The sequence below is a fragment of the Alosa alosa genome, chromosome 14 (genome assembly GCF_017589495.1).
Source record: "Alosa alosa isolate M-15738 ecotype Scorff River chromosome 14, AALO_Geno_1.1, whole genome shotgun sequence".
In the NCBI taxonomy this organism is placed as follows: Eukaryota; Metazoa; Chordata; class Actinopteri; order Clupeiformes; family Clupeidae; genus Alosa; species Alosa alosa.
The window spans coordinates 26,072,559-26,098,195 of NC_063202.1; the positions used below are offsets into that span (position 1 = coordinate 26,072,559).

The window sequence follows — 25,637 nt, forward strand, 5'->3', positions numbered from 1 at the left end:
ATAACTTAATAAATAAATGAAGCACAAATAACCTAAAAAGCACAAAAAGTAATTATATAGTCTTCACTTTGTTGCAAAAGTGGTTTATCAAATCCTGAAAATAAGAAAAGGAAATTAGGATTTAACACTTCAAAATGCACAAATTTACTTTGACAGTTAATTATTTACCCGTAATCTCTCCATATGGATAATTGCTACATCGTCCACCTTCGCCAAGTTGAAGTCATCTTTAGTTTCTTCACTTAGCAAAAGTGTCTGTAAAAAAAATATGATATGGGACATGTTCTTTGACAGGTTTGGTAAGCCTACTCTTACTGGGTAAAAAGGCATGTTACCTCTCCTTGTGAAGTTGTGATAACTGCTACATTGCTGGGAAGAACTTTGCCAATTGACAAATCATCGCTGATTGATCGTGCAATAGACCTGGTAATACAGTAGGAACTCTTATATTGCAGTCATATCCAAAATGAGGTGTGTTTTCATGTGAAAAAGTATTGAGGCTTTACCTGATGGCTTTGGGCCGAGACTGGTCACTGAGATTGGCAAAACGGGACTGAGTTCTTTTTGCACTTGCAGTGGTAGCACACCTTGATGGAGAATAATAAAGTTAAACCAGCAAATTGTGGATGGCATGTCCACTCTACCTGTTATACATCCTGCTTCACCGGGTCACTTAGAAATGTCCTCATTTTTAAAAGAAAGCGCTGTTTTTTTTTCAATGACAATAACATAAAAGTAGACTGTATTTCTAATTAATTTAATGTGGTAAATGAATCTACATGTACAGAGGCCCGTTTCCAGCAACCATCACTCCTGTGTTCTAATGGTACATCGTGTTAGCTAATCATGTTAAAAGGCTAATTGATGATTAGAAAAGCCTTGTGCAATTATGTTAGCACAGCTGAAAACTGTTGTGCTGATTAGAGAAGCTACACAACTGGCCTTCCTTTTAGCTAGTTGAGTATCTGGAGCACCACAAATGAAGGCTATTCCATGTGTGAAATTGCCAAGAAACGGACGATTCCCTACAAGGGTCTGTACTATTTATCCTCTTCAGAGAACAGCACAAACAGGCTCTAACCAGAATAGAAAGAGAAGTGGGAGGCCCCGTGCTCAACTAAGCAAAAGGACAAGTACATTAGTCTCTCGTTTCAGAAAGACGCCTCACAACTGGCAGCTTTGTTAAATGGTACCCACAAAACGGCAGTCTCAACATCCACAGTGAAGAGGCAACTCTGGGATGCTGGCCTTCTAAAAAGCGATATCCGACACCAATGAAAGGAAAAGATTAAGATGGACAAAAGAACAGACATTGGGGGGAAAACAAAAAAGTGTGTTCTGACAAATCTAAGTTTGCGGTGTTTGGATCACAGAGAAGAACATGCGAGAGACGCAGAACAAGTGAAGATGCTGGAGGAGTGCCTGACGCCATCTGTCAAGCATGGTGGAGGTAATGTGATGGTCTGGGGCTGCTTTGGTGCGGACTTTCCCAGAGAGAATGCTACATTATACATAATCTCCATTTTGCACCATGCCAGACAGCGCTTGATTGGAACCAATTTCCTCCTACAACAGGACAATTACCCAAAGCACACCTCCAAACTATGCAAGAACTATTTAGAGAAGAAGCAGTCAGCTGGTCTGTAATGGAGTGGGAGCAGCTTAACCGTATGGTACGCAAGTGCCCAGCAAGCCAATCCAATTTGTGGGAGGTGCTTCAGGAAGCATGGGGTGAAATGTTTTCAGATTACCTCAAATTGACAGCTAGAATGCCAAAAGGAGAATTGACTGAAGGACAATTATTATTTCAAATAAAAATCCTTTTCTAACCTTGTCAATGTCTTGACTATATTTCCCTCTTCATTTTGCAACTTAGTTTTTTTGTTTTATGAATAAAAGTGAGAGTTTTCATGGAAAACATGAAATTGTCTGTGTGACCACAAACTTTTGAACAGTGGTGTATACACAATGCACATACAGTTGCTTGCACAATCACTATGTATTGTATCTTCTGTACAAAGTGTGTGATGCATCTATTTATTAATATAAATAATAATTTAATTATCTGTATATTGTCTGTTGTATTTTGTCCATTTATTCTCCATTTATTCTCTGCATTGCTGGTGTGACCAGTATTAGCTCACTTGGCCAAATAAATCAGATTCTGATTGGAATTAGGAATAGCAGGCTAGAATAGCCTACCTCAGAGGTCTTCCATCGCTGACATCCATAGACCTGGTCGTGCCCCTCCTTTTCTGCAATTCAACAACAAAAATAATGTTTTAACCTACAGTAAGCCCTAGATGATGTGAAACACAGCCAAAGATGACACAAACCTCGGGTCCACCTGTTGCCCTTTTGTTTTGTGTGGTTTTCAGTGTGGCTGCTTCACTCATAGCTGCAATATACGGAGCAATTAATAATGTTAAATACAGCTAATAGAGGGTTACAATCTAAGGCAGCAAACTTTAAATATACTTGCCTTTTTTGGAAGGTTTTCTAGTGAGAGGTTTAAGTATCTCAGGAGACTGTGCCTGGAATTGAAATGTGAGCATTTTTACCTTCATCGCCAGATGGCAGCACATAGTCAATATTAATTTAACACCTACCCCGACAGCAATTGTGACCTCTCCAACAGGATCGTCGTCAGCTGAAACGTATAAAGTATAAACAACTTAACATAAAAATGCTTACAAAAACAGTAATTTTACAAAAACGCTTGCATTATCAAAACATTATTTATGGACTCCATACCTAATACGTCCTTCAGTAATGTATTCAAAAGAGACTGTGGCGACTTCATGATTAAAACTTTAAATGCCCGGTCGACAGTGGCCAACAACTGCTGCAGATTTGATTCCATTTCATTCAGCCGAGCTTGTGCTATTGGGAAAGAAGGGCAACATGAAGTAAGGCAGTCTTTTCAGACAAGTTAATGTAATGTAATGGCCTAATAGCTTCTTCCCCCCTTTTTAAACTTCTTAAGACACACCTTCCTTTTCAAATTGCTGAATAAATAACTCCTTTTTCCTTTGAAGCATCATACTTCTTTGCTCTCTGCTTGGCTGACCTTCTTCTTGGCCATCCGAACTCTGGCTACCTTTTCGCGTTCGTCTCTGAGGCATAGTCTCGCCGTGGCACATGACAATTTTCTACTTTGGTAGTGACGCACACATGCGGCTGCTTAGAGATTTATACAGCAAATCATCCCTGTTGGTGCATATAATGGACTGCAGGTGTGCGGCGTGATAATCAATTAGGCCTAATCAACTTTAAGTGATGTGTCATGGACCCAAAAGATATGTTAGGCCGACTGAACAATATCCTACCATTTTGAAATGTAGCCATGGCCTGATTGTTCTTTTCTCGTACAACTTCCACTTTACTAGGCCTACATCTTAAAGAGAAATAGGCTTTTTTAAGGCGACTTTGTACCCCTATTTGATAGCGTTTCTTGGTGACTTTTTATTTTTATTTTAGGCGAGCTTTTACAACACATTGAACACCACAAAACGTTAACCTGTCTGACATCCAATCAGTGTAGTGTAGTCGGTGGTCTCCCAGCTCCATAAAATATTCCCCTCTAAAAACCTCTCAGATGGTTTCATGAAATCTCACTGAAAATCAAATGTGAGTGAAAGGTCCAAGAACAACTTTTTTCTTTCCTCATATAAACTACTCCAATCTCATTTTATGAGATTACGGAATACATGCCCTATAATAATGTTTTTTTGTAAAATTAAGTAACATATTTTGAATAGGCCTACTTTGGATTACATGAACGTTGTATTATCTTTTATTAGCAGTGGATGAAACCGTTATGTGAGGTTATACTCAACTGCCCTAATGTGGGACAGCTAAGCTCCAGTGGGTGTGACTCTTCCTTAAACTAATGAATATCAGTGAAACTATGGGAAAACCAAAGCTGTAGAGTCCTGTTATCAAAATTGGATGTGGATTTAATGTGTCGCTCTCATATTGTAGCTAATATAGTCTACTACAGAAGTCCAAAAAGCACAAAATGTCCCAAAGTTTGTATGACTTATAGTGTCAACAACAACCCACAATCGGCTTTACAGTAAGGATGGATTGATATACAGTATATATGTACCGTATATGTGCCATGAAACAGTGTTAAAGAAGAACAGAGATGTTTTGTCTGCACATAAACTAAAGGGCTACCACATCCCAAACAAAGTAGTTTAAATAAATAAATTCAACAGTGCATGGAGTTACAAGCCTTTTTGCAGAACACTGTCAAGAAACGAGAACCTATAATGCCCCTTAAACATGCTGGCTGGATATAGGCCTATTGGCCTACAACAAAACATATTTTACGTTCTACATTCCCTGAGAGGTTTTTCATTTTGATCATCAACATAAACAGAGGGAAAGCTAAAGGAGCCACCAGAGATACATAGGCTATATGGTGTCATGTGGTTAAAAAAAGATGTTAATTTCAGTTTGAAAAGGCATGGCGTATCAATTGTAACTGTATTTTGAATACAACCCACTTAAATAGTAACTCTGTTTAAATACAGTTACTCATATTGTAAATACATAATCCAGAATACATAGCCTAGCCTACATTAGGAATCTAAGAGAGGTTGCATAAATAGCAACCAGGATATACACAAAAGTACAATGTGAAGTAGGCTACTATTTCTAAAATTGAACTAAAGAAATGTGAACTGTTGAAACCTCAAATTAGTTATTACCATTATAAGAAGAAATTCAATCAAAGGCATATATGACAGCTTGAATTTATTCATTGTACAAAACAAATTGAAGACTCTCTGGCAAAAAGGTGACATTTAAAAATAAATAAATGTTTAACAGTCTTGGTAGTTGAATGAGAAATGAAAGTATATTAATATCAACATAGGCAAGTCAGCAGCAAATCTTCAGTATTATATACAGTGTCCAATGTTGCCTCAAACACAAAGTTAATAACAATGACAGAAGGTTATAGAAACAGAAGGATGTAGTATTCCTTCCTATTAAGGTGTGCGTTACTGCAATGGTTAAAAGTATTCATGCAAATAAATAAATCCAACTAATTATATGCACATTTACATTCCACCCTTATGTAAACAAAACTGACACCCTAAAGTTAACAAATGACTGCAAATCCCTAAATTGAAGGCACATCTATCAGAAAGAATGTAAAAAAAGCTGACAAAAGCACAAATGTTATACTTTGGCACTGAAATTGTCCAGAGATTTGTTTCTTGTATTAATTATCACTAGAATTCATCAACTTGTGCACACCTTCATGTCCCTGGTTAGTTAAAAAAGCTCTTTATTTCTGCATGTAAAATCAAATTGTACCAGCTACAATTCACTCACAAAATAGAAAGAAAAAAGGCAGTCAATATAAACATTGTTTTCAGACAGTAGAGGTAACAGGAAGCCGTTTCTGCCCTACTATTAATGTCATAGTTGCGGCAGAATGTTCATAACAAATGTAAAAGTAGATGGTAGTGGATAGTAGTGTCAACCTCAACACAAGACTTACTTCACCCAATGGAGTGACTGTACCAAATTATTCCCTCTGCAAACTATACACTAATACTTTGAATGAATACATTAGAACTTCCAAACATTAGTAGCCTATGATAAAAAGCATGGCTGAATGTATACAATAGAAGGAACTGTTAATTCATTGTAAATTCCATTGGACAGACCTTTGAGCTCACCCAATGAGAATCACAATCCCTCCCCCCTACAGTACCCAACAGAAATGTACTCAATTTTTGTGCAAATCAACAGCAACATTAGCCCAAACTTTTCTCTTTTGCCACAGCAAAACTGATATCGAAACTCCTTTATTTCAGAACAGCCAAAACAGGCAGATGTTCCCAACAGTTCTGAGAGAAAAGATCAAGGGGTCAAACTTTAGTTTGGTCCTCAAAATGGGAGTTTAACGAAGCAAAGTAAAAAAAAAAAGGAAAACTGGCCTGATGACCAAATGAGAAGAGACAAACAAAAACTTAATTTAGACACAAAACAATGACTGATAAAGATTATGTATCATTACGCATCATGTATCCCATGCTCCTTTAACATAAAAAAAAAGCAGGCAAGATATAGTCATAAATGTATCCCACCCAGTCACCCCGACAACTCACCCTAACCTTCATGGCCTCACAAAGGCACAAACACCCGAAACATGCTGACCAGTCTTCAACATCTTACGGAAAAAAAAATCAAAACTTGAAGGGGGACACATTTTGAGATTTCAACACAAAAGCTGTTACTGGCCTGATGGTGCTAGACAACAGGTCTCTCTTTGTGTGTGTGTGTGTCAGAGAGAGAGAGAGAGAGAGAGTGAGTGTGTGTGTGTGTGTGTGTGTTAAGAGTTCATCCTCTTGGCACTTCCAATGTGCCATATTCTTTCAAGAACTTGATGTGGAAGTCACGTAGATTATCCAACAACACATTTAACTTGTCTTTAGGTGGGAGAATAGTCATTCTGAAAAGACAAATACACAAATGATTAGGTTATTATGGTTGGCTAGGATAATGAAAGATACTTGCCAACAACCCCCAATACAGTCCAATAGTTCAATATATTGCAGTGTTTGGCTTCCATCACACAATATCTGTGTCTGCATGATGCTGCCAAAGGTTTGGCATGTCCCAGATTACCTGAAGTGGTAGGTGCCATCCCTCTGCCCAAAGCCACTCCCAGGGACCAGGCAGATTCCAGTCTCCTCCAGGAGTCTCAAGCAGTACAGCATGTCAGGCTGCATTCCCAGGGCCTGGAACAGAGAAGTGTACTGCACAATCACAACACTACACAAATCAAAGCGACACATTTATTTCTGGAACTGTGGCATTTCAAACATGGTTCACCACCAGAGGGATGAATTTCAATAACAGAAAAAAAAACTTAATTATATTCCAAATGCTCCACCTTCTATGACTCATTTACAAGTTCAAGTTCAAGTTCAAAACTGTCCCTGCCGGTTTTCACACTAGTCTAGTGCAAGTACATAAACAACAAATAGTTCACAATTAGAAGCCTGGACACCTGTACAGTCCACTGCTCTCAGTGCCACAGGCCCATGTGATCAGAACAAATGACAGTCCAGGGTACTTTTTCTACTGGATGGTATGCGCAAGGGGAAAGTCGTCTCATGATCCATTCTATGGATAGGCTCTCGCATGGAAAAAATCCTCTGTTGACCTTCCTGACAACAGCTGAAGAGGCTGTTCACATCAGGAACTAACCTGACTGGTCTACTTTGAAATCATGACACACGAGTATAAAGGGGTGGGGGCTCAGAAATGTGTTGGGGGGAATGCGAGAAGTTACACTCCACCATAGAGTTTGGAGGTTTGGCCTGGTTCCAGTAAACCAAAAAGAACACAATGGACAGCTGTGTCCCCAGGTATTAAATCTATGTATGATGGACATACACAAGGCTGAAACAAACCTGCATGAGTGCAACATATGCAATATGTGATATGCCCCCAATGCAATTTGAAGAATGTATGAAGGCAGTTTGTGCCCTTAAATGTTAACACTGGTAATGAACAGACTGGTTTAGGTATGAATTCAATTAACATCAACTTCTCAAGTTTACTTCATACCACATAACTCTCTGCAATCAGATTTTTCCAACCAGTTTGTTCATTCTGCAACCAATAATCAAAATCTGTTTACCCATGTGCACTTTTTGATAGCCAGGGTATTGTGGCCATTTAGTTTCACATGACACCACTGGTCCTTACAGTGCACAGCATTTTTGCACACTTTAAATCTTTAGCATCAATTTGATTGGTTTTGCAGCTTTTATATAACCAGTACAACCTGTTGTTCTGGAATTGGGGAACAGGTTTAATGCCAAGATTTTTTACCCATAAGCTGGTTCGGTTGGAGTTTGGCTAATCAACAAAGACATGTGTTTACTGTGATTACTTTACGCTGACTGCAGCTCAGACAGTTGGCTCTCTAGATTTTTGAGCACCATGAAATAACATTTGATCTCAACAGTCATGTTCATATTCCCTGGGACGAAGCAGCTAGCACAGAATCAGCCATTGAAAGGAAAAGGAATGGTAACCAATCATTCTTTACATATATATTGTATTTATATATTGAAAGTATACAGTACATATATGGAAAGTTTATACATTTCCATATAATACAGTATATGGTCTATATAATACTTTCATGATGATATAATAATAATTGAACAACCCTACTTGAACGTCCCAGAGGTGCGTTCAAATTTGCACACATAGGCAAACGCTCTTCATATTTGCCTTGAGTTCTCCGTGAAGATACAGGGGAGCAGGACAAAGTTAACAGCAAAGCTACACCAGGCACGTAACTGAAGCATTCCCTTCGCGACGCGTAAAATCCATTTTAGATTAATGGTCTATTTTTTTCGAACGTACGCTCCGCTATCACGTCTGGTGTTGCAACTTCCATTGATTATAGTGGCAGCTAATTGTTGCAGCAGACGCAACACGAACGGAACGCTTCAGTTAATGGAATGTTTACACCATTCTTTTTCAAATTGAACTGTTCAGAGTAAACACGACCGCCACAAGCATTCGCCACAAAAAATTGAACGCACCTCTGGACACATACAATAGCACTGATACAGGTCACATGCTATGCTTGTGAGAGTAGAACCACAGGGCTTATGGGTACACTGACCTTGGCCTGTTCCACTGCTTTGGGTGGGATGAAGAGTTGTGGGAAGGCATACATGGCACCCTGGACAGGATTGCACTGAATGCCTGGGACCGAGTTCAGAATCTCCTCCGTTAACTTGGCTTTCTCTGCCAAAGCACCCAGCACAGCTGTCTTTTCCTGAGTGATCACAGATAGGCAAACAAAGCTTTGTAAAAAGAATTCCAACAAGCTGTTTTAATTTAAATTCAACTATGAAGTGTAAACGTAACAGTGTAAGTAACAGTGTAAACAGGCAGACCAAAATAAATAACTTCATAATGGTGATCGTGTTTTTACCTATAAATAAATAATGCCTCATGGAAAGGTCTCCAACCATAAATGAACAACAGCTGGTCATTTGATACACAAAGAGAATTATATCTGTATAGCTGTAAATCTTGTGTCACAGATAACACAATCAACATCTACTCACTGGTGTACTTGCTCATTTCCAAAAACAATGTATTTTTAGTTTAATTAATCAAAAGTAACTCGAAATTTGAGCTGCCAGTTTGCCCTCCAGTGCGACACTGACCTGTTGAAAGCAGCTGAAAGAGGGCTCATCTGGCCGGGGAGGGTTGACGATGACGTCCATGGCTGCCTGGCCAGACACAGGAGGACACAGTTGCACCGAGCGCAGCTTCACCAGCTGGGCCTTCACCTCCGGCTCCAAATTCAGGACCTCCATGTAACCTCCTCGGAAACCGCACCTGCAACAGGACGTGAGAGGAGACCTTCAAGGCGCTGCTCAAGTAGCAACAGTAATTTAACCTTCAGCTAAAGTGAGAAATTAACAGCTTATGCCTGATGCAGGTTTGACCTCTTCATACACTGGCAACAATTAGCTGCCAAGAAGCATGCTTATTCACATCTACATGATCAGAAGGATTTTGGGTGCAGTTTGAGGAAGTAAACCAGGAAGTAGGAGCAGAGGGACAAGCATATTTATACAGGAAGTCCAACTGGATTTCATTTCAATATCAGACTTCCTTTAACAAAAACAAAACTAATACAAAAAACACTCTTAAAGTGTCTACTTTTGAGATTATTCAAAATATAGACATTAGTGATTATTACTCTGTAAATGTAATGAGGTAACAATTTTTTCCTTGAGTTAGATGATACATAGCGCAGTAATAAAGTTGCCTTCTGTATTTCACACCCAGCAAGTGAAGTGTGTGAATCCCTGAGCATATTTGCAGAGGGCATCAGACATTTCAGTGACATCACCGGAATGTCTCAAGGATCAAATTCAGAAATGTGAGCTGGGTATGGATGGGTGGCTAGTGTTGCAGGGATGTGCTGGTCAGTACATAAGGTGAAACTACATAGCACTTACTCTCCTGTGTAACCTTTGGAGGTGGAGTGGAAGGAGGCCAGCTCGACGCTGTTAAAGTACTCTGGCCCCATCTCGTACAGGACCTTCTTGAACGAGTGAAATTCGCAGCCCGGAGCATACACGTTGTCTTGATATACCTAGCGACAAAAAAAAACAAAACTTAATTGCAATTTCAATTTAGAACAGAGCAGAACTTTTACTGACTTGAGGAACTTAGTGTTCAACACAGTCAGTGTGCAGGTTTGAAGTCTTTGTTAAAAAAAGTCTTCATTAAACCTAGAAGTGCGGTGTACTATTTCTTTAAATAAAAAAAAAAACAACAAAAAAAAAACAATAAAAAAAAAAACACCTTTCTTTGAAACTAATGTTATTCAGTGGGTAGATGGTATTGTGTAAAACAATTACCTCATCCGACATGACAAAAAGATTTTCTTCATAGGCAAAATGGAGCACTTCCTCAATGCACTTTCTGCTCTGGACCTGACCTGGTGATGTTGGTTTGGTGAGAAAAGCAGCAAGGTGAGAAAGTGTGGGGGAGGAAAATGACTGTGTGTGAGTGGGAGAGATCAAGCCAGAGCACAAATGATCCAACTCAGAAGGAAATCTGAGACAGCTGTAACTTTCCACATGCACTGACACAGAAAAATGTCTAACATAAGGGTACAGGAAATCCCAAACCCATCTCTGTGGTGCTGCAACATGATCAGTACACAGATCTCTGTACAGTCAGTACAGTAGGCATAAGAACACAGAACACATTAGAACATCCAGCTCTAAAATTAACTGCAGGGTCTTTTCCACATGATGTAACTCTGTGCAAGTTGCCCACTGATAAAATTATTTTACATCAAATTTTAGACTCAAGTTGACTATGCTAAATGTAAAGCAGTCTGTGTGTGCATTCTTACATTTAGAGTAAATACATGAGAATGATTCAAACTGACACTTGTGCTCCTTGATTAATACTCCGGCAGCAAGAGCTGATCGTTTTCTTGATCAGCTCATGAGATTCTTTAATCAGATCTAAAGTGTTTTTACAGAGACAATCCATGTTTGGCCGGTATAAAAAAAAAAAAAAAAAAAAAAAAACATCTAACAGGGAGAATCTCTCAGTCTCATATAGGTACCAGAAATGCTAATTACGGCCTTCTAACTGCTAGATGTAAAGACGACTAGACAACTTCGATTCTAGACAACTTCAGTGGGTGACTGTATGGTTTGAAGAACTCTACATACTAGGTGAATGCAAGTACTGTACATTTGTATGTGCAACTTCTGTGTTTTTTACATTCAGCCAGAGAGCTACAGCTGAGCTTAATAAAGCACTGCTGTGTCATAAATAAGGTCTTAGACATTATTAGGATGATCTGTACTCATCACTACTTTTAGAAACATACCGGTGGGGTTCCCAGGGTTGATAATGCAGATGACCCTTGGCTGGCAGTGCTTCTTGGCTGCCTGGTAGGCCCGGTGAAGCTCATTAATATCCAGGGCCCAACTGTTGTCCTCGTCTAAGTAGTAACTGATCTGCACGGCCTCCATCTCGGCGATAGCTGCAGAATACAGGGGGTACTGGGGGATTGGGATCATCACACCGGTGCGTGAGGCTCCTTGGCCCGACACCAACATCCTTAGAATACTCTGGAAACAAACACAGCATACCAGGCCATTAAGAGACTGCACACACACACACATCACATGACAACTGAGATGTACAAACACATTGAAAAGATGGCCATCATCCAATACAATAACTTTCCAAATGTGCCTAACAAACACATTTCAGGTATTTCTGATAAAAACAAAGACACTGCTATACTATCAATACTCTGACAACCGAATTATGCCACTTATGATGTAGATGATATAGATGAAAACACAAATAACATGTCAGGAAACTCGATTCACTCGTGGCCACTCACCACGATGCCATCACTGGCTCCAGTGGTGAGGAAAATGTTTTCAGAGTCAGCCGGCACACCATGGTCCCTCTGTTCAATGTAGGCGGCAATGTCCCGCCTGATGCAGTCCACTCCCTGACTTGCAGAGTAGGACCCTTAAACACAGAACATGGGATTAACACTGAGCACAGTTACTACAATTTGTACAGTCCGTAATATTTAGCTAGATAGCAATGTATAGCTATATATTGCAATATGCTGTGCAATGTCAGCCTAATGTATGCAATAGTTTGTTTTTCTTAACCTTCAGACATTCATATAGAAGTATTGATGTTTTTGTGTATTTTATATGACCTTCTCTGAGACACAGCCTCTTTTGAGAACAGTGGATTGTTGGTTAGTCAGGTTATCCAGGAATTAGAAATGAACCTCAGAACATCATGGACTATACTGAACACACTGCCTTATAAGCAAACATACCAAGACTAGTCCCGCCACACCCTTGCAAGATGCGGTGTGCCCTTGCTTTGGCATCCTCTGGTAAACTGGGACTATCCATCAGCTCGGGGAATGTACAGAGAGCCACAACCTAAAGACACACATCAATTATAACAAAGACAAAAATATATACCCAACTTTGATCTTTTTGACTTTGTCTTACTTGAGCAACTGGAAACAGTGAAATTACTCTGTAATAATCAGAGTATGAAGTAAAGAAATGACCTGACCATCATGGAACATTCTGGGATCTCTGGGCTTTCTGATCAGCATATATATGATCAGTGAGTATAGCATGCTCATCCTCTAGAGTCTTTCTAACCTAAAATAGCAGTTTATCTTGTGCACGTTCAAATGTGTGAAATGGTGCACTGGGTGTGGCAACAAAAGGCAAAATGGAAACACAAAAGCTGCTCATGTAAACGTGCCAAAACTGGCTACCAATGTCATGCTCCAGCAGATCCCAAGTATCTTGGATCAAGGCAGGGAGGAATAATGCTGACAGTGCTCAGCTTTGGCCAAGCCACCGTAATAACAAGTTCTTGCTAAGGCCTCTATGACAAGCTGAAGAACCCACATTACTTTCAGTAGAGAGCACAGGACTCAAGTTAGCGTGCAACAATATCTCCAGCAAGATTATTTACCCTCCATCTACTGTAGCTGGAAAAGTAGAAGAGATATCAAATACTTTTGTTCTGATAACACTGGCTACATAATAACGTTATGCAATATGTACCCAATACAACAATACATCTTTCAAATTGTGCCCTAAATGATATGCTGAACAGTAATACTTCAGTCAGTACAAAAGCAAATAAGAGGAAGAAGTTAGATAGAAACTTGGGTCATGGTTATAGCCTGCAGGTAAACAGGGATATGGATTATGAGGATGTAAACTATCCAGTCATTGAGTCCTTTTTGTTCTGTATATAATGAACAAATGAAATGCTCCCAGGGTTTGTGCCCATGGCAATGTGGACACAAACACTAGATCATAATGAGTCCTCCTCCCCTGGAATTTCCACTGTCCCCTGAACTGTGCCAAATAACCAACAACAGCGAAACCCATTCAGCAAAGTCACAAAGCACCATCCAAAGTTGGCTGTGATTACAGAGGGAGAAGCCCTTTTCAAATATCATGGACACACTCTACAGCGAAGTTTGGTGTGTGCCTTACGTTTGCAAGGGAATAAATGCTAACTGACACTTAGTGGAGTGACCTTGTCTGATCCTTGAGCTTATGACCATCCTCTAGAGTTTCTCACTATGTGCACATTGTAAATAAAACATGCAAAAAAAACACACATGCTGCCAGATTGATTAGAAGCCAAATAACTGGACAGTGGCTGAATTCCAAATAGTATTCACTCTATTCACTGAGCCAGGAAACTGCTGCAATAGGCCAGATATGAGGCTGTTTATTTCTAGTAGTTAATGGTGACTGAATTCTTTGACAAATCAGGAAATTGTCAATGTTTACACTCCTTGTACAATTCCTTTATGACTTTCACTTACCTGACGAAGAAAGGTAATTGGCTGCTGTCCCATGGCATGAGCATCTCCAATGTTTGCCTTAATCACCTCAGTGAAAGGTTGCTTTCCACCCTGTGGAGCAATATCTGGTAAATATAACAGTAATATCACAGTATCTTATATGCAGTTATTAATAGCCTTCATTTCATACCCAATTCATTTTGATATGATAACCCTGGACATATTGAAGTGGACAATATACATATAAGGGCAAAAAATTACCACCTAATGGTCACTACTTTTTTACACATTTATGGGAAAACAGTGTTAGCCTACTGAGAATTTGGCGGTCAATGTGCCCTTTCAAAAAAGCTTTGTCCCAGGAAACAGGCATTATTATAGTATTTTTTGGTACTTGAACTATAAATGAGGCTGCAATGGAAAGCAACGTAAACTCTTCAGTTCCATGTCCATTACTTCAATTCAATGCATAACTGAACACTAGCATAAAACCTTACACAAACGCTTGTGTGCAGACATAAGTCAGAAAATGTACCAGTGGTCAAAACGTGTTCAGTGGACACTTTGCCCTTGCCTGCCTAGTTCAAATTGCCATAGTAGCCTACACACTTGATCAGTAGCCTACATGCCAGCTGCCTGACATTATTCTGACGAATAAACGTTGTGACTGGTTCGACAACATAGCATTCTTTATGGCATTGTCTAAACCAGCGCGCAAGGCACTTGATCACCAAAGTCACACAACAAACGGAAACATAGGTTTGGCGGCGCGCGGGTTTACTTCACACTCATTATTTGAGGATGCGACGTCGGGGACATGATGCAACACCAATGAGGTTATATGGCCAAGATAACGCCGCCAACAATAAACTTTCAGTAGCCAACATCTGGATAAAAAACTGTTAATAAAACACCACTGCAACAAAATACATTGGATGGTAATATAGATGTCTCTATCCAGACTGTAACGTTAATTATAAAACGAAATGAGCCTACCTCACGTAAGCACTTCTCGATTTCCTCAGCCTTCATGACAATCGGCCCCCTCACGGCGTACTCCACGGCTTTCACCTGCGGATTCAGAGTCTCCATCGTCAGGGTCTTCTCTCGAATTTTGCTTGTTGCGGGTACGGTAGCCTCTGCTGTGCTATACCGCTTCAGTCCATAGGATTCCATGGGCCCTTGAGTCTTGAATCTCACAGACTCTTTACGGATTGTTTGAGACTTTGGTCGCATCACCAAAGCACGATACTGCTCCACCGCTCCTGCTATCAAGGACCGATTCGCTGAAGACGGTAACCGATGCATTTTCGGCTGAGGTTGGCTAGAGTAAATGTACGTTGTTAACCTGAATGCACCCGAATTACAGGGCAGTCTTTCTTCAATAGCTTATAAGTTATTTTCAAGAGTTCAATTGGCTTGGCAGCTAGGCTAGGCACTGATATTCCAATGTATGGGCATTGATAAATCGGGTTCGTCGGCAGTAGACCGAATGCGTGACTAAATTCTAGATTGATTGAAAATCAACCGGTGAGTTATAAGTATAACAAATGCGATATGATAACAAAACCCTGAGATAGCCTAATCTACAGACCAGCCAGCTCCGGAGACGATCCGCCACTGGCCACACACTCGGATGCGGCATTTACGCGTTTGTCAGAATAATCAGCTACCACTAGTAGGCCAGTGCTCTACTGGGTGTTGTAGTTTTTCGTGTATGAAGTCGTGAACACAATGGATTCACGCATGTCATTGTAAACTACTATACCCATCTAGACAACATTAGGCCTACGTCTGGGCTGGTTGAAAGAACAGCCCATCACGAATAAAATTAGCGCCACATCACTTTCGGAAAGGCCTACCTTTAGTTCCTGACATCAGTCCTTCCTAGTTTTGCAGTAGTCTTGACTTAATTATTTCATAGGCTAAATTGCGTATTTACTTAGGCCACAATTATTTGTGAGTCTGAAGCCCTAATTTGTAGAGTTAAATGGGGAGACAATTCGTGGTCATATAATAGCCTAAATGGCCTAGTTGTGATAGCTTTCATCATCAAAAAGCAAATGTGAACAGGGACAGTAAGTATCAAGGTTTCTGATTTATGGCTTTCAGTTTTCATTTCACATAACACACATCCTATCCGCAGAAGTTAAACCATTCTGCATTTCAGTTGTAAAAAAAAGCCACCAAAATGTGTCAGAAATACAGAAGAGTACATAACCTACTCCAGCCATCAGGCACTGTGGTCCAGAATATAGGCCTACACTGCTATGTAAATGCAAGAACTGTAGTAAAATATTCACTCAATGACAATACCAATGAATGGCAAGATATCATTTAGCATGCCAGATTGTATCAACTTTGCTTTTGGTCTTTGTAAGATTTATATGACTTGAGTAGCCTTATTTTTAGAGCAAAACTCTTTGCTGCTCTATGATCAATAAAAAGGTACTAGGGCTAGGCTGTTGTGCTATGTATTATACATGTAAAGAGCGCCATCTTCTGGATAGAATCACTTACTGCAATAATCACTGTGCCTCACTCCAATCCAATCACTCCTAGGCCTACAGTCTATAGACGTGTTACATATTTTATATTTTCAGTAAAAGAGTAAAGTCAGCTTTATTTCACTGCATTTTCACTTTTCATTTTCACTTGTGATTCCTAATACGATTGCAATCTAGCCCAAGTTTATATAGGTTATGGAATGAATACCCTCCATGCACACACACAGACGCCTCACTGCTCAGTGAGGTTATCCCTATGATAGCATGAAATACACTATTTTTTTTACTGAGACGCAAACACAGTAGAGCCCATGGATAAACTGTTATGTGGAGCTCTTTTGTGTGCCCTGATGCTCTTTCAGGGAAGAGTTGTAAGACACTGAATGAGAAACAGGGGACACAGAGAGGCTCTATGAAGATCTTTGACCTCTTTCTCCTTGTTCACATTAGCCTGATGAGCCTGACTGGAAAGGTCTTTGTCAGCAAGAACAGACTTCAGCATGCTGCCAGGACAGCATGGTTGTTTAGTCTATAGGCATATGAGGTACAGTTTTTAATCATAAAGATCGCCCCTTTGTCTTGGCATAAGCTGCCAACATCATAGACAGACAAGATATTATTGTTAGTAGAAGTAAAAATGCATTATGGTTTAACAGCTACAGTTCTAATAAGAAATACATTTGAAATGTTTGCATTTCACATTATGAAAGAAATTATTTTAAATATAAAGGATCATGGTCAAATTGTCTTAGATAAGGTTTAATCATACATTTAATCATTCTCCAATGAAATTATAATTTATGTAAATACATTTCTATTTGTAGAGAGGGGTTTTGTACGTAAGCAAACAGAGTTTTGCCTAAAACGGCAAACTAACTGCAAACCAATGCTGTTGCGCCTTGTGTTCCTTGTTTTGTAAAGGTCAAAATAGCTTAGCTGGCACCGATAAAAACGAGGTGGTTAATTCCGAAATGTTATGTCATGCAAAGCTTCAAGTTCTTTAGCATGTTTTCCAGTCAGAAAATACGAAGAACCTTGCACAGCTAGTGTCAGGTATTTTCAATCTCTCGAAAGACCAAATACTATAAAATTAACAATTAACAATTTAACAATTGAGTGTTAAAACTAGTTCCTTGGCTTACCTCAAAAATGGTAGAAATCCGCACAATTTTTACTTAAAAATGTAATCAACTATTATTGCTGCCAAACTAATATCATGGAATTCATACATTATAAATAGGCCTAAAGTTTGAAACTAATATCTATCTAATTATTGTTTACTTTTGCCAATGTTTGTTTGACTTTTACTGTTAGGTTATACCAAGCATAAATTATGTAAATGTGTCTTTCACATATTTATAATGTCATGTCATCTAGGATGACCTTTCATTGTTGCAGGTTTTTGAATTGCTGCAATGACCCCAGTAAAAAAGAGTGTTGTAACAAATGAAAGGCCTACAGCTTATATGTGCCCACTTTCTATTTGCCATTTTGATATTCTGCGCCTACCAACATAAATATTTATAGACTTGTGTCATGGATCCCTGTTCCAACCTGATAGGCTGCTGAAAGAACAGTGTCCTCTGATGTGGCACAAAAGGAAGTGAGAAGTATGTGTGCTGCACTCATGACATATTCTGAGCTTAAACATATGAACAGGAAGCACGACACAACAATTACTTGATGGCCTATGAAAGTCACAGAGTTATTATTACTCATAACACTATTTGTAATTTAAGGTTAATGTTCCATTCATAGCCTACAGTGATATCACATACAAATAGATAAATTAATACATATACATATGCATACATACATACATACATAAACATATACTGTCCTGAGAAACGTTATCAAATATCTCATTTGCATAATCACAAATACATTGTATTCTCTTGGTTTATAAAAATGAATCGAATATCAGGTGGGAGAGACAAATGTGATACTTGAAACCTTTTTGAAATTATTTGAAAGTATTTAGGTAGCCCTGCCTCCTGCAAAGCACCAGGACGAGAAGCATTGCTCCAAGCCTGGCTGGGTGTGTGGGGGATGGGGCCATGTAAATAGTTTAAAGCCTTCCCTCTTGTTCTCAGACTCAATGTCTAATAAGCTCAGACCAACTGTTACTATACATTACCCTGCTCCACCCACGTGCTATATCAGAAGCAATAAAATCATTATCACCCAGATTGTAATAGGAATTTCACATTTAATAAAAAAAAAATATATATATATATATATATATTTGAATACAGTCTACTCTTCTCAACAACTTCATTTTACTGAGCAATCGTGGACTTGCAACAAATTACCCCAAACAGCACCTATTGTTTGTGACCATGTGACAAGGACATCATGAACGCATGCTCTGTTCAGGGCATGTAGATAGAAGAAATATCACAGGACGAAATTCATAAGAGCTGTTTTTGCTTTCAAAGCTGGAGTGTTGTCGCGCATGCTCATTGTTATAATGTGGAAAAACCATATTGAGATCTCTTACTGCACTAGTGCGCATGGCCAATGCTTTAGTGTGATTGATGTTGGTTTGGCTTATGTGCCTGAGCTCCCGGGACACAATCAGCTGCACTTCATATAATACAGAAAGTGCAGTGGCAAGGAGAAGTTTTAGAGCAGGCTGCGGGAGAGAGAGATAGTCGAGCCTACAGCACTGCTACGACTGTTATCAAAAAATGTCAGCGAATAAAACCAAGAAAGTGAAAATGGCCACCAAATCATGTCCTGATTGCGACCAACAGGTGAGGAACGTTTAATATTTGTAACAATTTTGCTATGTCTTTGATACATTTTAGGAGCTGTTTGGCTGCTCAACTCTAGGCAGCAAGGATCACTCAAGCAACTATGTCAAAGTTCTGAATGGGAGGGGTTTCAAGATGTATTACATCTAATGCAAGCGATTTGACTTTGTAAATGTCTTTCTTATTTCAGTTAGTGATTCATTAGTATACAAGTTTGGTCGGATCCATATTGCTGGACACGAGTGTAGCTTGTGCTTGAATCATTCTGTAACCGACATATTTTACAGACTGTCAGTCGGAATATTGTGGTAAAGATCTGTGTACCTAGACGTTTCCTTATTTTTGATGCACTATAGCCTATCACTCCTTAATATTGCTACGTTGCAATTTATAGGCAACTTTTGAATAGGTGATTGGCACAATGTTTCATCTTGAATGTTTGGTTAGCCTATGGCTTTTCCTGTTTGATTAGGATTTCTTATGACTGGGGCGATAGCACCCTTAACGTATGCCACATTAACCATCGGTGAATGAAATGGCGACAGTGAAATTACAGAAGAATTTCAGTTTATAGTTTCCCATTGTCCTGTCCTTATCGATCGAAACATTATTCGGTCGTAGAGAATTCAGTCACGTTTAGCTGTTATGAATGGCTTGGTCGTTGGTATTATCGGCACGTGTCCAAAAATGTAGTGTCTTGCTGGCTAGCACCAGCGACTTTTTATCATATATTATGAAGGACATAAGATAGCGATGATCAGTTCCTAATACAGAACACATGCGTAATGCTTTGGATATTTTCTCGCTGCTCGCCCAAACATATACATTATCAAAGATAACACCGCTATGTGGTAGATATTCGTCAGATGTGCTGTGCATGCAAACCTTTGTGAAATGCTGATACTACCCTACTTCTCAAATATTAACCTTGGATTTTTCTTTTTCCTCGCAGATCCCTGTAGCTTGCAAGTCCTGTCCCTGCGGTTATGTGTTCATTAGCCGAAAGCTCTTAAATGCCAAACTAAATGAAAGATCACCACCAGCATTAGGTAATGCTTATTTACTTGATGAATAATTTACAATGCAAAATAAGTAGATTTTGAGTTTCAATATTACATGCGATGATCTATTTTGGAATTCTGTTTCTACTCAGAGGGTCTGCTCAGGGCATAACTACCAGAAAATTATATATATATATATATATATATATATATATATATATAAAAACTATTTCTGATGATTGTGGTATGAATTTGGTAGGAGCCTTATGAATGTCTTCATATGACCTCATATAGGTTAGTCAAGTTTATGGCATGTAGACTAAAACAATTTAATCTGGAAGTCCATTGACTTTTCATACATATTCCTATAACATAGGAATTTTGCAGTCAGTAAGCCTCCAGGCTTTACTGTCAGATAGCCTATCTATGTGTAGGCTAGTTTAGTCAACAGGGGCAGTTCAGAATGTTGAATTGAGTGGTGCAATAGACAGCAGCCTGACTGCCTGAAAGCGCTGTTTGCCTGTGTGTGGAGAGTCATGGGGGATGGGTTTACTAATTCCTGGCTGAAAAGCTTGTTCCTTCAGTCTCCCCACTATGTTGTTTCAGAGTGGGAGAGTACAACATCCGTCTCAATAAAAGAAGCCACTTGTGCATATTAAGTTGAGCATGGAATAAGTCTAACTTGACGGTTAATCTTCAAAGAAATTATTATAATGAACTGGTATTTCCACGTCATATGTTGCTTTTGATTTTAGTGTGCTTCTGTCATGTGTGTGTTGGGGAGGCAGGAGGTGAGAATGTATGAAACAAGCCTGTAGAGTCCTCATGGACAGAAAGTAATTTGTTCTTGATGAGAAAGTCCAGGTGATGAGCCACTAGCTTGATTTCATAATGATACGGTTGAACTTGGGCAGTGTGTACAGATCAGACATGAGGCAATGGGGCCAGGCTGAGTAGTTCAGCATGTTAACAGATTACTAGCTTTCTCCCTGACTGCATGAGCAGAGGCTGGTTTTGTATGTGTACCCTCATATATGATCTCATATATATATATATATATATATATATATATATATATATATATATATATATATATATATATATATATATATATATATAAATATATATATATAAATTATAAATATGCTATCGGGATATGTAGTGGTATGCAAGTTACCAAATTCTTTTTACAGATTAAAGAGAGACAGCACAAAAATGGCCTGTACTTTTGTTTGGTGCTAAATGAAAGGCTATAACTATGTAGGATTGGCTATAATATGTGATCTCTAATACCTAATTCTAATATGGTTTTATTAGTTTCACAGTAAACTGTATAAACATAGTTGTCCATGGAAGAGAAGAATGTCTCCTTGTGAGTAGGCCGAGGCGAGTTTTAGATTACAGCTCTCTCGTCTTTAATGACGGGTGTTAGCAAGCATTCTTTCTCTCCCTTTTCACAAGAGTTCACCATTTACTTTTCCTCAGCCAAATATCAGCTCCACTCTTCAGGAATTCATCTTTCCATGTTAGCATAGGCTGCCATCCAGCATAAAAATAACTACAAGAACCAATTTTATATCTTAGGCAATGTGATGAAATTGTATAGTTATTTTCAAATCCTTCTTTTTGGAAAATGCTGCCCATTATGCAAATGTGGGTAAATGTCATTTTATTTTTTGAAAACAAAAACACAGGTGTAAAACGAAAACAGTGAAGGATCTCAAGACCAGTGTATTCCTTTAAGTTACAAATATAACATGTAAGAATGAAGCGTTTCTGTTTTCTTTGTGACTGATTTAACTAAATATCTAATGATGATAAACCAGTGCAGTAGGTGAATGTGTCACAACCTTCTGCAAATAAAATGAGTCATATCCTTAATCTCTCTCAAGACATTTGTGTTCCTGTTTAGGCAGGCTGTTGGCAAGACTAGAATTCCTCAGCTGTGCAGCCTTTCATGGGATGGAAATGCTTAAAAGGCACTGCCTGCTGCACTGGAAAGAACTCAAAATCTATTAAAATAAGATGAGCAAACACATCTTGTGTCTTGTGAATGTTAAATCACAACATGGCACACCCTCTCAAGAGTATAGGTTCAAAATATAAAAAAAAAAATGGACATGGCTCATTGAGTGTTCATCTGCATGTGTTAATGTATAACTCTCAATGGTGAGATCTTGGCAGGCATTGTCATGCGTTTGATTGGTAGTCATTGTGAAACCCCTCTACACTCTTTCTGTTTCTTTCTCCTCCCACACCTCTGAGGTGTCACAGTGTGTCACCATTTTCAGTTCATTTTTAAGGATGAGGAGCCATAAAAATAATTCCCCATGAGTAAAGCAGCAGGCCTACTTCCTGTTAGGCTAATGAGTGGCTTGCTGATTAGATCCCTGAGTCTGAGGAGATAGCCACACTGTTGACCCATATATACTGCTGTCAGTGGGGGATACTACTCAAAGAACAGCATGTTATGTGGTGCAGCCTGGGTTGCAGTATTTTTTGAGCTAATTTATGAGGAAATTGTTTAGTTGAAATGTGTAAAACGTGTATTTGAATATTCTGGAACACATCTTTGTTGTATTAATTTAACAAGGTCATCTTGTTCTGTGCTTGTATTCTATCAACAACACCAGCAGCACATGCATGATGTAACATATGTAATTAAAGCCATTCTGCTTTTACCTTTTTGAAATGTTGCTGAAGTGTCAGTTTTCATTTTTGTCCACTGGAGGTACCATTGAGCAGAACTAGGGGGGGAAATCAACATTGAAGTGAAGCGTAAACATTTATTGGCTTTTGTTATACGGTCACATGCAATTTAATTTTTTTTTGTTCACAGTGGTCTTTAACTCTTTTTTTTTTCCATTAGATAAACTGGATGCAAAGAGAAGACGGACGGAACGAATCCGCCGAGAAAAGATCAACTCTACCTCCACTAATGATATGGAAAACAGAAGGCGGTCTCGCTCCAACAGCCAATCAGAGCAGATTCGCAGAGGAAGGGGTAGACCTAAGACCACAGGTCTGAAGAAACAGGAGGAGGAGAAAGGTAATTCTGTCACCTGGACTTCTGCTTTCATCGGCTGTATTGTATTAAGAGACTAGGTAAAGTATTGTATTGTATTGTATTAAGAGACTAGGAAAGTAAGGTCGGTAAGTTGTGCTGTTGTGGGCATTATTCTGTGCCATTTTGTTCAATAAGCTGACTGGCACAGACAAAAAAGTGGTGTGACTGCATTCTGTGCATACCTTTCACAGACAGTTTAGCACAGTATACTGGCAGCTCTGAGATGTACATTTCAAACACATTTTGACATTATTAATACCAATGAGGGCTTTAGGATGAACAATTTAAATGATTACCTTTTCAAGACGGGAGGCACACAATCATTTTGTGCTGCTGAATATTATACCATTGTCAAAAAATAATAAATTCTGAAATTTCTATTCCTCTTGTCGGAGTGTAGATGTATGTATAGGGTGCTAAACCAGTATGTGTAGTTGAAGACTATGTTATGGTTTGTGCATTTCTCCTTCATTTCCCCATTCAGTTCTTTGAAAATACTATTTGGCAGGCATCTGTTTTCAGAGGATTCATTCTCCTTTGCTGGAGTTATCTAGAGGATTTAAGCTGCTTCTCTCACCTCATTCCTTAGTCAGCTCACACAGCAACCCGCATATTGCAAATATACCCTTTCAGTCCTGTGTGAGAGTGAGGGAGGGAGGGAGGGTGAGGGAGAGGGATGCACAGATTCTGGACTTTTCATATGACATGTTGGCTGAATTGAAGGAGGTGACAGGATCTAGTTTACAGAGACATTATGTCAGGGATGGTGTCCAATTTTCACCCCTGTGAGGCAAGATCCACGTTGTCAGAGTGAACAAAGCAAACATTGCTGTTGGTGTTAGTCTGCTCTGTGAATTCTTTAGCAAAGGTCTGCTCCAACAGTAATCGCTGCATTTTAGTTTATTAGATTAATTACACTGAATAACATTTATCGTAGGGCATGGGAAGAATATCTGCTCCAAAAGCACGAGAAGAGCTCGATTAGTTAAGCATGGTGGTGAAGTGGGAGTCATTGTGTTCAGATTAATGATTTACAGGCGGGCTGCTCTCTCGGCTCACTGCTAAATAAATCATGGTGTCACTTTTGGAGCTGACGCTATATCTACTCTTTCAGGCAGGGGAATATGCATGTCACAGTTTATTTGGAAGTGTATCATTTTTCACAGCCCTAATCAGAAGTTGATAAGTAATGTAATTCAACAATACATTGTAAATCACAAAATAATAATTAAATGCGCATGGGCCTATGGACTTGTCTTGAAATATTTATTTGTATATTAAGATTGTATATTGTCTTAGTCATTCTCAAAAATGTGTCCTATTACTCTTTTGTGTTGTGACAGTAGAAAAACAAGAGAAGGAGGTCGATATCTACGCCAATCTGTCAGACGAGAAGGCCTTTGTGTTCTCGGTGGCCTTGGCTGAAATCAACCGTAAGATCCTTGGCCAGAGACTGATCCTGTAGCTGTTACACTGGTGCTGACTGACAGGTGAAACTCAGGAGTCCTGCTGCCGAGGCCCAGGCATGGCCTCTGTGTATGACAGAAGAGGGGTGGGGGAGGGATGGGGTGGGGGATGGGCGAGGAGGACTTTAAGACTCAGACCTACTTTTGATAGTGGGAGCCACTTGGACTGGTTGACACCTGGGGTGTTGCCTGGGAAACGTGGCCATGCAGACACCTGCTCTGCCTGGAGAGAGGAGGTGGAACCACTGGCTGACTTGACGAGGAAGCGTGAGAAACGAAGCCTCTGGGGGCAAAAGATTCTGGTGCTCTGCGAAGTCTATATGTATTTATCTTTTCATCAGATTTTACATGACACAATAAGCTGAGGGTCCATCGCCATCGATAGAGGAATGCAAGCTGTTCAGTAGAGCTGACTGTTTTTTAAAAGGAGGTGATAACTATGCCAGGTTTTGCTCTAAACTGTCACAGGGCTGTTCGGGTACTGTAATTGTGACTTCAGTGTAGTCCTAGGTTTGCTGATCTACTTAACTGTTCATTGTAGATGCCATGCAGCCCTGTCGTTGACTAGCAAACCTAGTTTTTATGCTTGTGGGAATACCATTGTATATCTTTATTTATTATGCCCGTTCCACTCTAATTTAAATGCTTATTTTATTATCCTCTTTTGTTTCTGTTTCATAAGTGGCAAAGCATATCTAATGTAATATTTGCTCTGTATATGAGCGTATTAAGTGTCAAAGGAAAAATCCACTTTGATTTTAACTCCTGAGGTTACAAGAGGTAAATTCCTGCCATACTTGGTCTTTTGTTTTTGCACTGTCTCAGTTGTCCATTAATGGGAAAACATCTTCAGATTACTGCACTCCACTAGGCTTATGTTCCAACACAGAAAATCCTTTTAAGTATTATTTTAAAG

General features: G+C 39.3%; 3 protein-coding genes across 4 annotated transcripts; 1 reads left to right on the plus strand and 2 right to left on the minus strand.

Annotated features, from left to right (window-relative positions):
• Nucleotides 1-6: 6 nt before the first annotated feature.
• Nucleotides 7-3,168, minus strand: cdca9 (cell division cycle associated 9). Its single transcript, XM_048263383.1, has 10 exons — nucleotides 2,993-3,168; nucleotides 2,755-2,883; nucleotides 2,610-2,650; nucleotides 2,483-2,534; nucleotides 2,337-2,398; nucleotides 2,203-2,255; nucleotides 507-587; nucleotides 336-423; nucleotides 169-255; nucleotides 7-94 (listed from the first exon to the last, which is right to left on the minus strand). Exons 1-10 carry the CDS (start codon nucleotides 3,141-3,143, stop codon nucleotides 53-55), a joined length of 786 nt encoding a protein of 261 aa, XP_048119340.1. The 5' UTR covers nucleotides 3,144-3,168; the 3' UTR covers nucleotides 7-52.
• A 1,583-nt stretch (nucleotides 3,169-4,751) lies between these two features.
• Nucleotides 4,752-15,581, minus strand: gpt2 (glutamic pyruvate transaminase (alanine aminotransferase) 2). Its single transcript, XM_048263320.1, has 11 exons — nucleotides 14,921-15,581; nucleotides 13,946-14,035; nucleotides 12,413-12,521; nucleotides 11,954-12,087; nucleotides 11,429-11,672; nucleotides 10,437-10,516; nucleotides 10,032-10,168; nucleotides 9,228-9,402; nucleotides 8,675-8,830; nucleotides 6,652-6,764; nucleotides 4,752-6,475 (listed from the first exon to the last, which is right to left on the minus strand). The coding sequence occupies exons 1-11, from the start codon at nucleotides 15,230-15,232 to the stop codon at nucleotides 6,364-6,366; spliced, it is 1,662 nt and encodes a 553-aa protein (XP_048119277.1). The 5' UTR covers nucleotides 15,233-15,581; the 3' UTR covers nucleotides 4,752-6,363.
• A 3,319-nt stretch (nucleotides 15,582-18,900) lies between these two features.
• c14h16orf87 (chromosome 14 C16orf87 homolog) lies at nucleotides 18,901-24,809 on the plus strand. Of its 2 annotated transcripts, none has more exons than XM_048263710.1 (4): nucleotides 18,901-19,187; nucleotides 20,140-20,236; nucleotides 23,058-23,237; nucleotides 24,602-24,809. In XM_048263710.1, the coding sequence occupies exons 1-4, from the start codon at nucleotides 19,122-19,124 to the stop codon at nucleotides 24,718-24,720; spliced, it is 462 nt and encodes a 153-aa protein (XP_048119667.1). In that variant the 5' UTR covers nucleotides 18,901-19,121; the 3' UTR covers nucleotides 24,721-24,809. The 2 variants fall into 2 exon arrangements, with proteins under 2 accessions (XP_048119667.1, XP_048119666.1); XM_048263709.1 differs by having other exon boundaries at nucleotides 18,905-19,187; nucleotides 24,599-24,809.
• Nucleotides 24,810-25,637: the final 828 nt, after the last annotated feature.

Coding starts and splice junctions, on each gene's coding strand:
- cdca9 (XM_048263383.1), bottom strand. CDS start 3,143: ATGTGCCACGGCGAGACTATGCCTCAGAGACGAACGCGAAAAGGTAGC. Junction 2,884..2,992: donor TCAGCAATTTGAAAAGGAAG/GTGTGTCTTAAG, acceptor CTTTCCCAATAG/CACAAGCTCGGCTGAATGAA. Junction 95..168: donor TCCATATGGAGAGATTACGG/GTAAATAATTAA, acceptor TCTTATTTTCAG/GATTTGATAAACCACTTTTG.
- gpt2 (XM_048263320.1), bottom strand. CDS start 15,232: ATGCATCGGTTACCGTCTTCAGCGAATCGGTCCTTGATAGCAGGAGCG. Junction 12,522..13,945: donor CAATTACCTTTCTTCGTCAG/GTAAGTGAAAGT, acceptor GTGTGTCTTTAG/GTTGTGGCTCTCTGTACATT. Junction 10,517..11,428: donor CAACCCTGGGAACCCCACCG/GTATGTTTCTAA, acceptor CAACATCACCAG/GTCAGGTCCAGAGCAGAAAG.
- c14h16orf87 (XM_048263709.1), top strand. CDS start 19,122: ATGTCAGCGAATAAAACCAAGAAAGTGAAAATGGCCACCAAATCATGT. Junction 19,188..20,139: donor GTCCTGATTGCGACCAACAG/GTGAGGAACGTT, acceptor TTTTCCTCGCAG/ATCCCTGTAGCTTGCAAGTC. Junction 23,238..24,598: donor GAAACAGGAGGAGGAGAAAG/GTAATTCTGTCA, acceptor GTGTTGTGACAG/TAGAAAAACAAGAGAAGGAG.